This window comes from Hipposideros armiger, unplaced genomic scaffold, assembly GCF_001890085.2.
Source record: "Hipposideros armiger isolate ML-2016 unplaced genomic scaffold, ASM189008v1 scaffold_646, whole genome shotgun sequence".
NCBI lineage: Eukaryota > Metazoa > Chordata > Mammalia > Chiroptera > Hipposideridae > Hipposideros > Hipposideros armiger.
The window spans coordinates 651,184-664,826 of record NW_017731996.1 but is presented as its reverse complement, the minus strand read 5'-3'; the positions used below and the strand labels follow the sequence as shown (position 1 = coordinate 664,826).

The window sequence follows — 13,643 nt, the reverse complement described above, 5'->3', positions numbered from 1 at the left end:
CATAGTATGTTCTAAATAAATGTTTGCCAAATGAAGGAATTAGTTTTTGAAAGTCCAGGGCATTTACTTAGATTTTAAAAGTAAATACTCCAGTGAGGAACTGTAGTGGTCATTATCCAGTGGTTTGCAACCTTGGCTACACATGAGAATCACTTAGGGAGCTTTAAAAATCCCAATGCCCAGGTCAATTAAATTAGGATCTTGGGAAGAGTAGGGAAGTGAGAGTGGTGTATAACTCAGGTATTAGTGTATTTTAATACTCCCACTGTGATTCTAATGTGCAACAATGGTTGAGAATCACTGGTTTAGTGGAAAGAACAAAAATCCTAGGAGTCAGTAAACTGGGATTGTGTTCCCAGGTATGCCACAAACTACTTTTTGGAAAGTTACCCCTTTATGCCCAGTTTTTGAAAAAATGATATCTAAGTCTTTTTTTAAACTGGAAATTAAATAGTTTAGTTTTGTGAAACTTAAATGAAAAGTATTTTTTCTTTCCAGTCTCCTTTAACATTGGAAACACCACATCAGGTACCCCTGGGACAATTATGGTTAGAGCTGCTAAAATTTTACACACTGGATTTTGCTTTGGAGGAATATGTAATATGTGTACGGATAAAAGATATTTTAACAAGAGAAAACAAAAACTGGCCCAAAAGGCGAATAGCCATTGAAGGTGAGATGATATGTTATATATCTATCATTTGGAGAATATTTTTTTGTGTGCCTCTCATCATCTGTTTCCAATACAATATTATTAATTCTATCCTTTGTAGCGCTATATATGTCAGTAGGTTGTCATTATATATTTTAGATAAATTCTTTATCAAGTTCATTATAGGATTAATACTTATTTAAAGGCTTCTAATCTGTAAATATTATATTTGTATTTATTAGGGTTATTAGCTTATTTATATGCCTTAATTTTAATTTCTAGTTATGAAAAAAATATTAAATATAGAAAAATAAAATAGTTTTATGAATATTATATCTTTTTAAATAAATTTGTGTCGTAAAATTGTGTTAAAAGTATAATTTAATTTTTATTTTTTTTAAAGATTTTATTGGGGAACTGGGGGAGGGGAACAGCATTGGGGAATCAGGGAAGGGGAATAGACAAGTTGCTGTCCTTTTGTTCTTCAGTCTAGTTGTGGAGGACGCTGCTTCACTGGCCCCTGTTGGTATTATCGTTGTTCTAGGGTGAGGCAGATCAGTTTCCGGCCACTGGACGGCAGCTCACAGCAGCTCACGGCAGCTCACGCTAACTGCCGGCTGCTCACACTGCCTGCCAGCCACTCATGGTAGCTTATGGCAGCCCACTGCAGCTTCACTGCAGCCTACACTGTCGCTGGTGACTCACTGCAGCCCAGCTCCAGGTCGAGCTGTTGTTTACCATCTTAGCTGTAGAGGGCGTAGCGTCACTCGCCCTAATGTGGGATCCGAACCAGGCCCCTGCTGCTGAAAGCAGGCATCCCAAGCCAACTCGTACCCAACGCGCCACTTGGCTGGCCCTAACGTATAATTTTAAAATCTAGTTTTTTGTTGTCTTCTGAAGTACCTTATCTGTTAAATGTGACTAAGCTAAAGAAAAAAGAACAATTGATGTTGACAAATAAGGTTTCACATCAAATTCCAAGAACATTAAGATCTTTACCAATACAGAAACTAATAGAATGGCTTCTAAATTTATTTTTTTTTATTATTATTTTTTTAGTTGAGCCATCCTGCCACCTGTTGGCAGCTCAGCGGCAGCTTAGCTCAGGCTGGAACTCGAACAGCTGTTGCTCAGAGCTCGCACTCTTGAGCGAGCTCTTAACCAACTGAGCCACTGGACCGGCCCTAAATTCTTAATCAAAAATTTAAACTCCACTCACTTTATAGATAGGAAATTGAATTTCTGTCCATCATTTTTGTCTGTTTAGACTATATATTTTTCTGTTCCTTTAGTTCCCTACTGGCCTTCTCTACTGTGAATTGGACCCACAAATATTCTCATACGCTCAAGCGTGTACTCACATCTTGTACTCTTTTACATATAGTAAATAATGCATTCTGAAACCTATAGCTGTCATAATTCATCTTCATAAACATTTTTAGCGTCTGAGTTGATGCAAGCCTTTTTAGCATACCCATTTTAGATAGCATCAAAATTTAAATTTTGGTTTAATTTCACGTTCTTAGGTCTCTTTCTGCTTTTCTCTTTCTCATTTCTCTAATTTTCTGATTTCACTGAAGTTAAATCTGAAAATCAGTATTTTTTTAAGTTGTAGCTTTTGAGAGTATTAGATTAGGTTTTATTTGTTTAAATTCCAAGGAATATGTAACTAAAGAATACTATGATGAGATGAGCTTGAAAAATTTCATTCAGTGACAGTATAGGGATACCTTTTTCTAGTAATTTCATCATTGAAACTGTAATTCTGAGTTGGTCTCCTCAGTCATCGTCTCATTAATTACCTTATTATTAAGCTTTTTTTTCTCTTTTCCTTTTAGTTTTTTATTTTATGACAAACAAAGGAAAAGATGTTGCTATTGTATTTCTCATGGGACTTTAGGAAAACTTTGGAAAATGTACTCTGCTGACAATCTAGCAGTTAAGATCTGTTTGTATAAGCTTGGAAATGTAGTTTGTTAGTATATACTTGGCTGCTAACCATTTTCTTTTTTACTAGATCCATTTTCAGTCAAGAGGAATGTTGCACGGAGCTTAAACAGCCAGCTTGTTTATGAATATGTTGTGGAGAGATTCAGGGCAGCTTATCGATATTTTGCCTGTCCTCAGAGGAAGGGTGCAAATAAATCTACAGTGGATTCCATGAAAAAAGAGAAGGGGAAAATAAGTAATAAGAAGCCTTTGAAGTCTGACAATGTGGCATCCAGTTGTTGCATTCAACTTGAGGGAAGCACAGAAAAAATAAATGCAGAAAGAGGTCATCCTGATAGATGTAATGAAATGGAATGTACATCACAGAGATGTATTACTGAAGATGACAATTTGTTGGTAAATGAACCGGTTTTGGCTGAACATGGACTGGAATCTTCATCTCTTTCTACCAGTGAAGGAAGTGAATTAGAGCCAAAATCGATTAAGAAGCAGGATGATTTAACGCCTTCAGAGACTTGTTTTAAAAAGGAGCTCAGCCAATGTAATTGCATTGATTATAAGTCCCCTGACCCAAATGAGTCTGATGGTACAGACTGCAGGTCAAATTTAGAAACAGAGAGGTCACGTCAGATTGCGTGCACCGACATACCTGCTACCTCTTGCAACTGCAAAGCTACAGAAGATGCTTCTGACCTTAATGTTGATGATAAACACCCCATCCAGGAATTATATTATGTGTTTGATAAGTTTATTTTAACCTCTGGCAAGGTAGGATACAGTTTGTAAACAATCTGGAAGATTTTGTGGTGGTTGTATGACTATAGTTTTTAAATTCTGAAATGTAAAAATAGCTTTTATAATAGTAGACAGTAATTTTGGAATGATATTTTGGTATATTAATTTTACTTACTGCATTTTGCTAATGGTTGCCTTTAAAGAATGTATATAAAACCCCAAAAAGTTTCAGCATTCTATTACTAGCTGGTTTGCTTCGTTTTCTCATATATGAAAGAATTATTGAGCTATTTTATGAAAATCAGTTTGGCAAAGGCAACATGTATTTTAAATTTTGCTTATTTTTTTAATACATAATGATTATTTTTTTCTTCCACAAATGAGAATACAAGGCTTGTAAACTAATAGTATTCTATTTTAAAGTTTTTTTTTTTTTTTTAGTAGAGATAGGGTGGTTGGGGAGGGTGAGTATACTAAAGATAGTTGAGTGAAAACGAAGAGCAGAAACCATAAAAGTGAAGAATCCAGATTCTGTCTGTGCTGCTGAGCTTCACTGTGGATTTTGGCATGTCCCTTATAAATTATGGGAGTCTTAACTTTTCTACTTTTAAAATGGCATAGTCTGAACTTGAACTTGATAAATTATAGAAAATAAAATACCCCAATGAACAGAATATAAGCAATAAGTACTTTGTTAATAAAAGAAAATTTTAGCTAAGTCACATTACTTCAAGTGCAGCATTCATAATTGAAATAGTATCAGCACCCAGTGTGAAAAAATGATTGTATAGAGCATGTGTAAACCAAGTGGAATATTAAAAAACAGACTGGAAAGTCATCCAGTTTTATTGTTTTAGCAATAATTACTTATTTACAGCTTTAACTTTTGTAACCTAATGACTAAGCTGTCTTTCTTTATTCTTATAAGGATATATCTATTGCATTTTGTTTAGGTTGCAGTATTTAGGGCATATGAACTATTGAAAGGATGAAATAAATGGCAAATTTTTAGAAAAGCATGTTATGTAAACTATAGTTTACATTTCTTCTACTTTATACTCCCCCCCCCCGAAATCTGTATTAGGTTAACTGTTTCTCCAATTTTAATTTTTTGTAGTTATCTGTAACATATCTAGAATTTTCTGATAATATGCCAAAAAAAAAGTTTTGAAAAGCGGATACAAATTCTTATGGGACTGTTAATTAGCTCACAGCACAGCATTCCCACAGATAGTGGTTTCTGTATATAATTTGCATCACAGTTAATGGATAGGTAAATGTCCAGGCTAACCCTGGAAGGAGAAGCTAACTCTAGGATCCAACCACATTGCAATAAAGAAGAGTAGTGCTCTTCCTTAACAATATGTTTATTTTATCAAGTAGCTGGGTTAAGTTTTCACTGTTTTAGCTACTTGGTAGTGCATTGAAATACTTTTAAAATGTGGTATAGGGTTTGAAGTTAAGTTTGTGACTATTATAGGAAGCTAATTTATTTTTAGAGTTCAGCTCTACAGTTTGGATTCTTGAGTACCATGCTAATGTAAAAAATTGAACCAACTAGGCAGGCGAGGGTTCTGTAATTGATTGATTCTGAAGATAGAAAATGTTTAGAGTGAAATGAAAGGTGTCCCTTGAAATTTCTTTATACAGTCATGCACCATATAACGATGTTTACGTCAACAATGGACTGCACATACGATGGTGGTCCCATAAGATTATAATGGAATGTAAACAAAAAGTTTATTTTCAATGTGGAAAGAAAAGGTTGGACTCGATTACAATGTTGAATTTACTGTTAGCTTTGGGTGGTTTAAATAGATGAGGAGGCTCTGCTTGCTGTCCACCAGTTGTGTACCGGCCAACTCGTGGGGCTGGAGTTGATGAGGGAGTGAGAGCTGGGGAGGAGGCAGCCTGGAGCTGTCTGCATCAACGCTTGCACACACACTCATGCGCACATGCTCACTTCCCTTTCCTCTGTTTCTCTTTCTCTCTTTCCTCCCAGTCTGCTGTCCCTCTCCCTCTCATCCCCCTTTTATCTCCCCCTCCTATTATTTCTCATCTCAAGCTTTAGCTCTCTGGGTCTCTGAATCACTGTGCTCCCTTTCTCCTGCCTCCTTCTGATGTCTGCTTTCCCTCCAGTGGTATCTCCATTCAGAGCCCTCCCCAAATGCATGTGCTTGCGCCTGCATGCGCATGCATCTTTTACACCATATTTTTACTATACAAATACTTACCAATATGTTACATTGCATACAGTGTTCAGTACAGTAAAATACTGTACAGGCTTGTAGCCTAGGAGCAGTAGGCTGTACTATACAGCCTAGGTGTACAATAGGCTGTACCATCTAGGTTTGTGGAAGTGCACTCTGATGTTTGCAGAACACATCCATGTGGTTAAGTGACGTATGACTAATCTGCTTTGTTAAAGATCTTAGTAGATTGAAATGTAATGCATGTATTTCATTTGGGGGCTGATCAAACTGTTTGAATTAACCCATTCCTTTTTTATCTCCTGGTATTTTATTTTACATCTTCAGGTAAAGCTAATCCTTATTAATATTATTTTAGTGGGAAAGAAAGTTAAAGTGGTTGGCTCAAAATATATTTTTTTACGTTTAACAGCATTTCATTAACATGCGTTTCTCCAACCCCCCCCCCACCCCCCCATCTCCTGAAAGCATAGGTTCTTAAAACTGTTACATAAAATATTCTTTTTGGAGATGTGCTTTCGAAATAATGATGAAGTTTCTCAATAGTTTATTAGATTAGATTTAAAAAAAAATTTTTTTTTACCTTTGTATAGCCACCAACAATAGTATGCAGCATCTGCAAAAAGGATGGCCATTCCAAAAATGATTGCCCAGAGGATTTCAGGAAAATTGATCTAAAACCTCTACCACCGATGACAAATCGATTTCGGGAAATACTTGATTTAGTATGTAAGAGATGTTTTGGTAAGTCTTTTATTAGTAAAACCACTGAGACTAGATTCTTTTTCAGATTTTGACTATTTATTTAGTTATTTTCTTGTTTAAAAACAGTTTGCTTACATTTATTTTGGTAGAGGTTTTTGAATAATTTAGAGACCCAACTACAGATATTTATGAAATGCCTACTATGTTGGGGGCATCGTTATGAATGCCAAGGGGAATAAAGAGTCCGTATGTGTTGCTTAATTAAAGTTAAATAAAATGAAAAATTAAGTTCCTTAGTTATACTAGCTATATCCATTGGGATAGATCAGAGGAATTGGAATTAATGATGTGGCATTTGATTTGGATCTTGAACTGCGTTTTCGGATATAGGAGATTGTACGTAAAAGTATAAGGTGTTTAAATTTGTTTGGGAGAATAATTGCCTTAGATTTGGTAGAGTGTAAGAAAGGTTATAGAGGGAGATAAGGCTATGAAGATATTTTGGGGAAAGCCTTACGTACTTTATGCAACAAACATTTATGGTATACCTGAGATAAACCTTCACTCAGCAAACATTTTTTAATAATTTGCTGTGTCCCAGGTAAGATAAAATTTCTGATGTAATATTTAGTATCCCATTTTAATTCCTCCCTCCTACCCTTCCCTATCTCCACCTCCTGCCAGGCAACCACTTACCTGTTTTTTGTTACTATAGGTTTGTTTGCATTTTCTAGAGCTCTATATACATAGAATCACATAGCATATACCCTTCTTTTGTGGCGGGTGGAGGGTGCCTGGTTTCTTTCACTTAGCATAATTATTTTGAGATTCACCCATATTGTGTGTATCAGTGATGGTTTATTCCTTTCATTGCTGAGTTACGTTCCATTGTAGGGATGTGCCACAATTTGTTTACCATTCACCCATTGATGAATATTTGATTTCTTTCTAAATTTTGGTTATTACAAATAAATCTGAAGTATACTTTAATGTATATAGGTCTGGGTATGGACATATGTGTTAATTTCTCTCGGGTACATACCTAGGAGTTGAATGGCAAATCATGACACAATTTTTGTTTAACAGCTTTGTTAAGGTATAATTCACTGTTTGTTTTTAATTTATTCAGTTATCTCAATATGGACTCATGGATATTTTATACTTTGGGTTTTAATCCAATACCAGTTTATTTTGTTGCTCAAATTTTCCAGATTTGGCTATTGGGATCGTTTTCAGTTGTCTCATGTGTCCCTTTGATGAACCCCTATCACTGTATGTTTGCTTTTTTAGCACTTCCTTCTTTACTTTCTGGCATTACAAGATGCTCCAGGCTCATCATGGATGTATTTCCTGCCCTGGTCCTAGAATTAGACATTTCTCCAAAGAGCCCTGGTTCCTTTCATTGGAGAAGGGTATTAGAAACCAAGATCTGGATGCTAGGGTGCTTGTTATTACTGGTGATGTTGATTCTAGGTCCTCTCTGAGCAAGAAAACTTGTGTGTGTATACTAACCCATATGTAAACATATATCTATAAATATTTTTCTGAGATCATCTTAATCTATGTTAAGCTAAACAGGACTTTGTACTGATGTCTCCAACTCTAATACATTACCACATGGCTCATATTAGCCTCTTCTCCCTGTTTATCTGAAAATTTTCTACTCCAAAAGTGAGTGAGAAATCTGGCTCCCACTATCTGCCACTCATTTAATTGTTCCATTTAAGTACATTTCTCTAGCATTATCAAAACTGTTATCCTGTACCTCTGTGGGGAAACAACTTTATTAATTAGAGTATGGTGCTTATGTGCAGTTTCACCCTTAGACTTAACACCTCCACTGATTTTCAAAGTTACTTATGTTAGCATCTTTCCCCCCACTCCCTTGAGTGAAGTTGTTTTAGACATTTATAATAGATTCTTTAGTTACAGCTTGCATACCATTGTGAGATTCCCTGACCTCCTAGATGAGTTTTTAAAATTTGTATGCCCTTAAAGTTCACACTTTGTGCTGCAGAGTTCTGTGGGTTTTCACGAGTGCACCATGTCATGTGCCATTGGAGTATCATACAGAATAGTTTTACCACTCAAAAAAAAAAATCACCTGTATTTCAGTTATTCAATTTACAACTGATGCTACATTTGTTTTTCAAAAGCTGAATATTAATTGAATTCATTACAGTAAATTACTGCTTTGTTCCCATTACTGTTTTAACTCTTGGGGATGAGTCGAGGAAGAGATACAGAAAAAAAAAAAAGACCTCCTAAGGAATATGTGGTCTTATTTGGAAAAATAAGGTGAACATAAATGAAGTAACTAGAAAACTGACAGTATAAACTAAACTGGCAAGCAGTTTGGAGAACTAAGGGAATTCAGTTGAGAGGTGTTTGAAGGCTGTGGGTAAAGCAGCTTATAAGGAAGATGTGAATCTTGACCAGGCATTTGTGGCAACTATTAGGTTTGAATGGGTCAGGTGCCTAATGTAACAATATGAGTATAATTTTAACAGGAGGGAAAATAAGAATGTATATGGGAGACAGAGTAATGTCGGAAGAAAACAAAAATAATTTGTAGACATAAATATATTTTGTAGATATCATAAGGAAAATGACCATGTGAAATGTACATAGACCTATAAAAATTATTTTTTTTGCTGTTCTGCCCCTTCCTTTAGCAGTAACATTTATGACTTTCTAGTCAGAGAAGTCAACAAATGTAGAAATATTAAGTAAAGTTTTTAGGGTAAAAATATGAAGACATTTTCAGATTCCATTTTCTTTACTTTTCTTTTTTCTTTTTTTTAACTTAGATGAGCTATCACCGCCTTTCTCTGAACAACACAACAGGGAGCAAATTTTAATTAGCTTGGAAAAGTTTATTCAAAAAGAATATGATGGTATGTCACTTGTTAAAAATTGATTGCTTTTGTTATTATATCACCTGGTCTTAGTTTCATTCATTTAAAAAATGTTTATTGAATGTTATGTGTTAGGTAATATTCTAAGTGCTGGGGACACAGTGCTGATAAAAGGTGAAATCTCTTATTAAGCTTATATTAAGAGGAGGAGACAATCAACTTAAAATAATATGTATACAATGTAACATCAGGAAATAATAAATGCTATTACAGTGCAGGAGTTAAAAGGATAGTGATGAGGTGTTACGGTAGTTCTCTCTGATAAGGAGACATTTGAGCAGAGTCATGAATAATAATGAATAAGTTATATGAATGTCCAAGGAGAGAACATTCTAGAGAGAAAGAGCAGCAAGTACAAATACCCAAGACTGGATTATGTTTGGCATATTTGAAGTCCAGCCAGGAAGGCTGTGTGACTGGAGTGGAGTATGTGAAGTAGACTGTAGTAGAAAGATGAGGTCAGAGATTGGATAATTAGGGTCTTATAGACAGATGTTGGTAGAAGGACTTTGAATTTTATTTTGAGTATCTGCTGAGAAGCTTCTGGAGGATTTTAACATTTAAGTGACAAGATCTGAGAGAACAGAGTATAGGTTCATAAGAATAGAAGCAAGCAGAACATTTAGGAGGCTGTAGCATAAGTTCAGATGAGGCATAATAGTGATTTGAAAGAGCAAATGGGAAGTGGTCAGATTTAGGATATATTTTGAATGTAGAGCCAACAGGATTTGCTGATACACTGTATGTTATATGTGAGAAAAAGGAAGGAGTCAAGGATGGCTTCAAGATTTTGACCTCAGTAGTTGGGTGGTGCTATTGAACTGAGATGGCAAAAATAGCAGAAGGAGCAGGTTTTGGGTATGAGGTGAAGAATCAAGAGATCTGTGGCCAGATATTTTAGAAAAGGATAAAGAGTTGATTTATAAGCATAACGAATTTGTACTTTTAAAAGATAACTGTTATGTGCTGTAAGAGTACATTTTTTTTATATTTGCTAGTATGTATTGACCAATTCTAGGTCCCTGATGCATATTTTTACTTGCTCGTGAACATAGCTTTTTTTAATATATCTTGCAGATATTGAAATTTAAAGTACAGTATCAGAACTGAATCAGAGTTTATGTTTTGAAAATACGGAATTTATTATCTAAATGTATAATCTGCAAGAATTAATAGGGAGAAAAAATCGATTCTGTTAAGTCACAGCTTGTTTTATGTGGTACCTGTAATGAATGATACTAAGTATGAGGGGATAACCCTATCATAATTTATATCAAATGGATTAATTACTCACTTTTGGAGGAGAATTAATTCTAAATAGGTGATATTTATAAAACTACTTGAATTGTGCCTTGAAAAAAACTAGTTTATTTCCAACATGTAAATCTCCAAATATTGATCTTACCGATTGGTAATAATGTTGAGAATGAATTAAAGTGGATGAATTTATGAGATAGTTAAGTTGAATGACGCTAAAGGACTTGGTGATTGTTTGGATATGGAAGTTGAGGGGTGTCAAGAATCACATGTATATTTCTGGCTTGTACAACCAAGTTAATGGTGATACTATTTGCTGAGAATAAGGACTAAAGGAATTAGTAGGTTTGAGGTGAAGTTGATAGTTTAGTTTTGACTTGTTCAATTTATGATGTCTGGAAAAATGAAAGCAGTTAGATACATTAATGTGGAAACTTGGGCAAAAGATCTGAGTTTTACATGAGTGTTTTGGAATTTCTCAGTATATCTGTCAGTGGTAGGTAATTTAAGGCATAGATGTGGACAAGAACATCTTGTGTTAGGACGTAAGTAGATAATAGAAGACTCCTCTTTCCTGCTAATTTGACTTTTTTGTTTTTGCTTAGAAAAGGCAAGATTGTGCTTATTTGGCTCTTCTAAGAATGGATTTGGATTTCGTGATAGTGATCTGGATATTTGTATGACCCTGGAAGGCCACGAAAATGCAGAGGTAAGAGTTAGTGTTTGGAAAGCAATGTGGAAGTTAATTTTCTTCCTGTAATGAATCTTTTTAATTATGTATGTAGTATTGATAAAAAATATATGGTGTCATTCTTTGTGTAAATATATTAGCAATAGCAGTGTTTGAAATGTAAAAGCATTAGCATTATTTTAGAAGACATTCAAAAATTTAAATAATTTACTGTTTAGTAATTTTATCATGCAAAAACCATGTCACTGGCTTCCGCTTCCCCACCGTCTTCCCATCTAGCAACCCTGTTTTGTTTTTTTTCCTATATCTCTTGAGTCTATTTCTTTTTCGTTCGTTCATTTATTCTGTTCTTTAGATTCCACATATAAGTGAGATCATAAGGTATTTGTCTTTCTCTGTCTGACTTATTTCACTCAGCATAATATTTTCTAGGTCCATCCATGTAATTGCAAATGGTAATATTTCGTTCTTCTTTATGGCCAAGTAATACTCCATATGTAAATATATCACAGTTTCTTTAGAAAGTACAGATTAGTAGTAACAATATAGCCACAGGGACATGAAATAAATTTGGGGAATATAATCAATAATTTTGTAAAGATTTTGTAGAGGGTCAGATTAGCACTTATCTTATTAGGGAGACAACTTCATGGATTATGTAGATGTCTGACTACTGTGCTGTACACCTGAAGCTGAATAATATTGAATGTCAACAGAGTACAGCATAGGGAATATGCTTTACATACATGTCTCATGTTATCCTTTCAATTACTCCATAGGGAAGGAGTTTATTATTATCTCAATTTTATAGTATAGTAGTAGAGGGATTAAGAATTTGGTCAAAGTCACACAGCTAGTCAGCACTTAGTTCAAGATTTGAATCCAAGGTTTGTCTAAATTCAGAGCCTATGTTCTTAATCATTATACTGTTTTGCCTTCACCAAACCCATCTCTAGTTGTTCATTTATGTATCTAAAAACATTCTCTTGTCTTTGTGCTTCTCAAACTTTAGTGTGGAGTCAATTACCTGCAGACCTTGTTAAAATTGGGATTATGATTCAGTAGATTGGGGTGGGGATTGAGAGTCTGCGTTTCTTTTGTTTCCAGAGGATGCTGATACTGCAGGTCTGTGGGCCACATAATTTGAGTACAAGGTTATATAGAGTTTATGGCTGGAGATTTTAAATGTTGGTATAAAATGCCTAGATTAAAGTAGCGCTTACACAAGGACAAATCAAGTCAGACAAATTTTATGATTTATTTCTTTTGTTTTTTTTTTTTAGAAATTAAATTGTAAGGAAATAATTGAAAATTTGGCAAAAATTCTTAAGAGACATCCAGGTATGAATTTTAAATTATAACTTTAAAACAACAAAATATTTTTTAGCTTTGTGAAAATTATTTAACCTAGTGAAGTTTGTTGTTTTTTTTTTTAATCAGGTTTAAGAAACATTTTACCTATAACTACTGCCAAAGTGCCTATAGTAAAATTTGAACACAGACGAAGTGGTTTAGAAGGTGATATCAGTTTGTATAATACATTGGTAAGTTTCTCTTTCTGTATAGACCCAGGTATGTTTACACTTGTAATTGAAAAAGTTTACAGATCAGTATAAGGAAAAAATATTTAATCATTCATCTTGATATTTCCTTCAGATTGAAAATAAGTTTTTCACTAATTTATAGGTATTTTAAGTTTTAAATATATGTATTCTATTTGAAAGTATTATATCTTTTTATGTGACCTTGTAGTTTAATAAATTTGAAATGCTTTCAAATATGTAATTATTTTTCAGGCTCAACATAACACAAGAATGCTAGCTACTTATGCAGCTATTGATCCTAGAGTGCAGTACTTGGGATATACTATGAAAGTGTTTGCTAAGGTATTTATTAAAAAGTTAATGATCTGCTTTGTTATAAGACCCATGATGTTAAAGTGAAACGTACTGATGTCAGACTTCTGAAAAATATTATCTAAATTTTGTTTACCAGAGCTTTTAAAAAGAAACAATATTAAATCGTTTAAATTTATACCTACTAGAGAAAGGTGATTCATAGTTTTTTCCTGTGTGCTCCAGTCCCATGTGTAACGCTTTAGAAAATTTCTTAGTAAAATTTCTCAGTGTGATGATGATTTTCAACTCTAGGCATGAGAGTTGACATAGCATCCTAGTTAAGAATCTTTGGGTTAGGAAATCTGATATTTGGGTTTAGTGATACATTTTTCTGGCTAAGAAAATAAAACAATACCAACAAAACCTTATATTACGTTTATAACACTTACAATACTAAATTCTGTTTTTTCGTAAGTGTGTAAATTCCATGAGGGTGGAGGAGACTTCTGTACAGACCTAATTCAGTGCAGTTCCTGCTTTATGGTAGATGCTCAGTTAATAGTTAATTCTGTGAATGTGCTGGTGGAAGGGTTTTTTTAGTAGGGGAGTGACTCAGTCCCATTTTCATTTCTTAAAACCCACTCTTGGAACAGGGCGACATATTTTTTTTTTTTTTTTTTTTTTTTT

The 13,643-nt window shown here is 34.3% G+C and overlaps 1 protein-coding gene across 1 annotated transcript in view; it reads left to right on the top strand.

The window, feature by feature from the left end:
- The window catches only part of TUT4 (terminal uridylyl transferase 4), a 117,767-nt gene that overhangs the window by 74,904 nt on the left and 29,220 nt on the right, over positions 1-13,643 (top strand). Inside the window, exons 12-19 of the mRNA XM_019625931.1 lie at positions 499-673; positions 2,670-3,370; positions 6,141-6,291; positions 9,063-9,149; positions 11,033-11,136; positions 12,402-12,459; positions 12,559-12,662; positions 12,915-13,004. Coding sequence (XP_019481476.1) covers positions 499-673; positions 2,670-3,370; positions 6,141-6,291; positions 9,063-9,149; positions 11,033-11,136; positions 12,402-12,459; positions 12,559-12,662; positions 12,915-13,004 — 1,470 coding nt within the window. The remainder of the gene's footprint in view (positions 1-498; positions 674-2,669; positions 3,371-6,140; positions 6,292-9,062; positions 9,150-11,032; positions 11,137-12,401; positions 12,460-12,558; positions 12,663-12,914; positions 13,005-13,643) is intronic.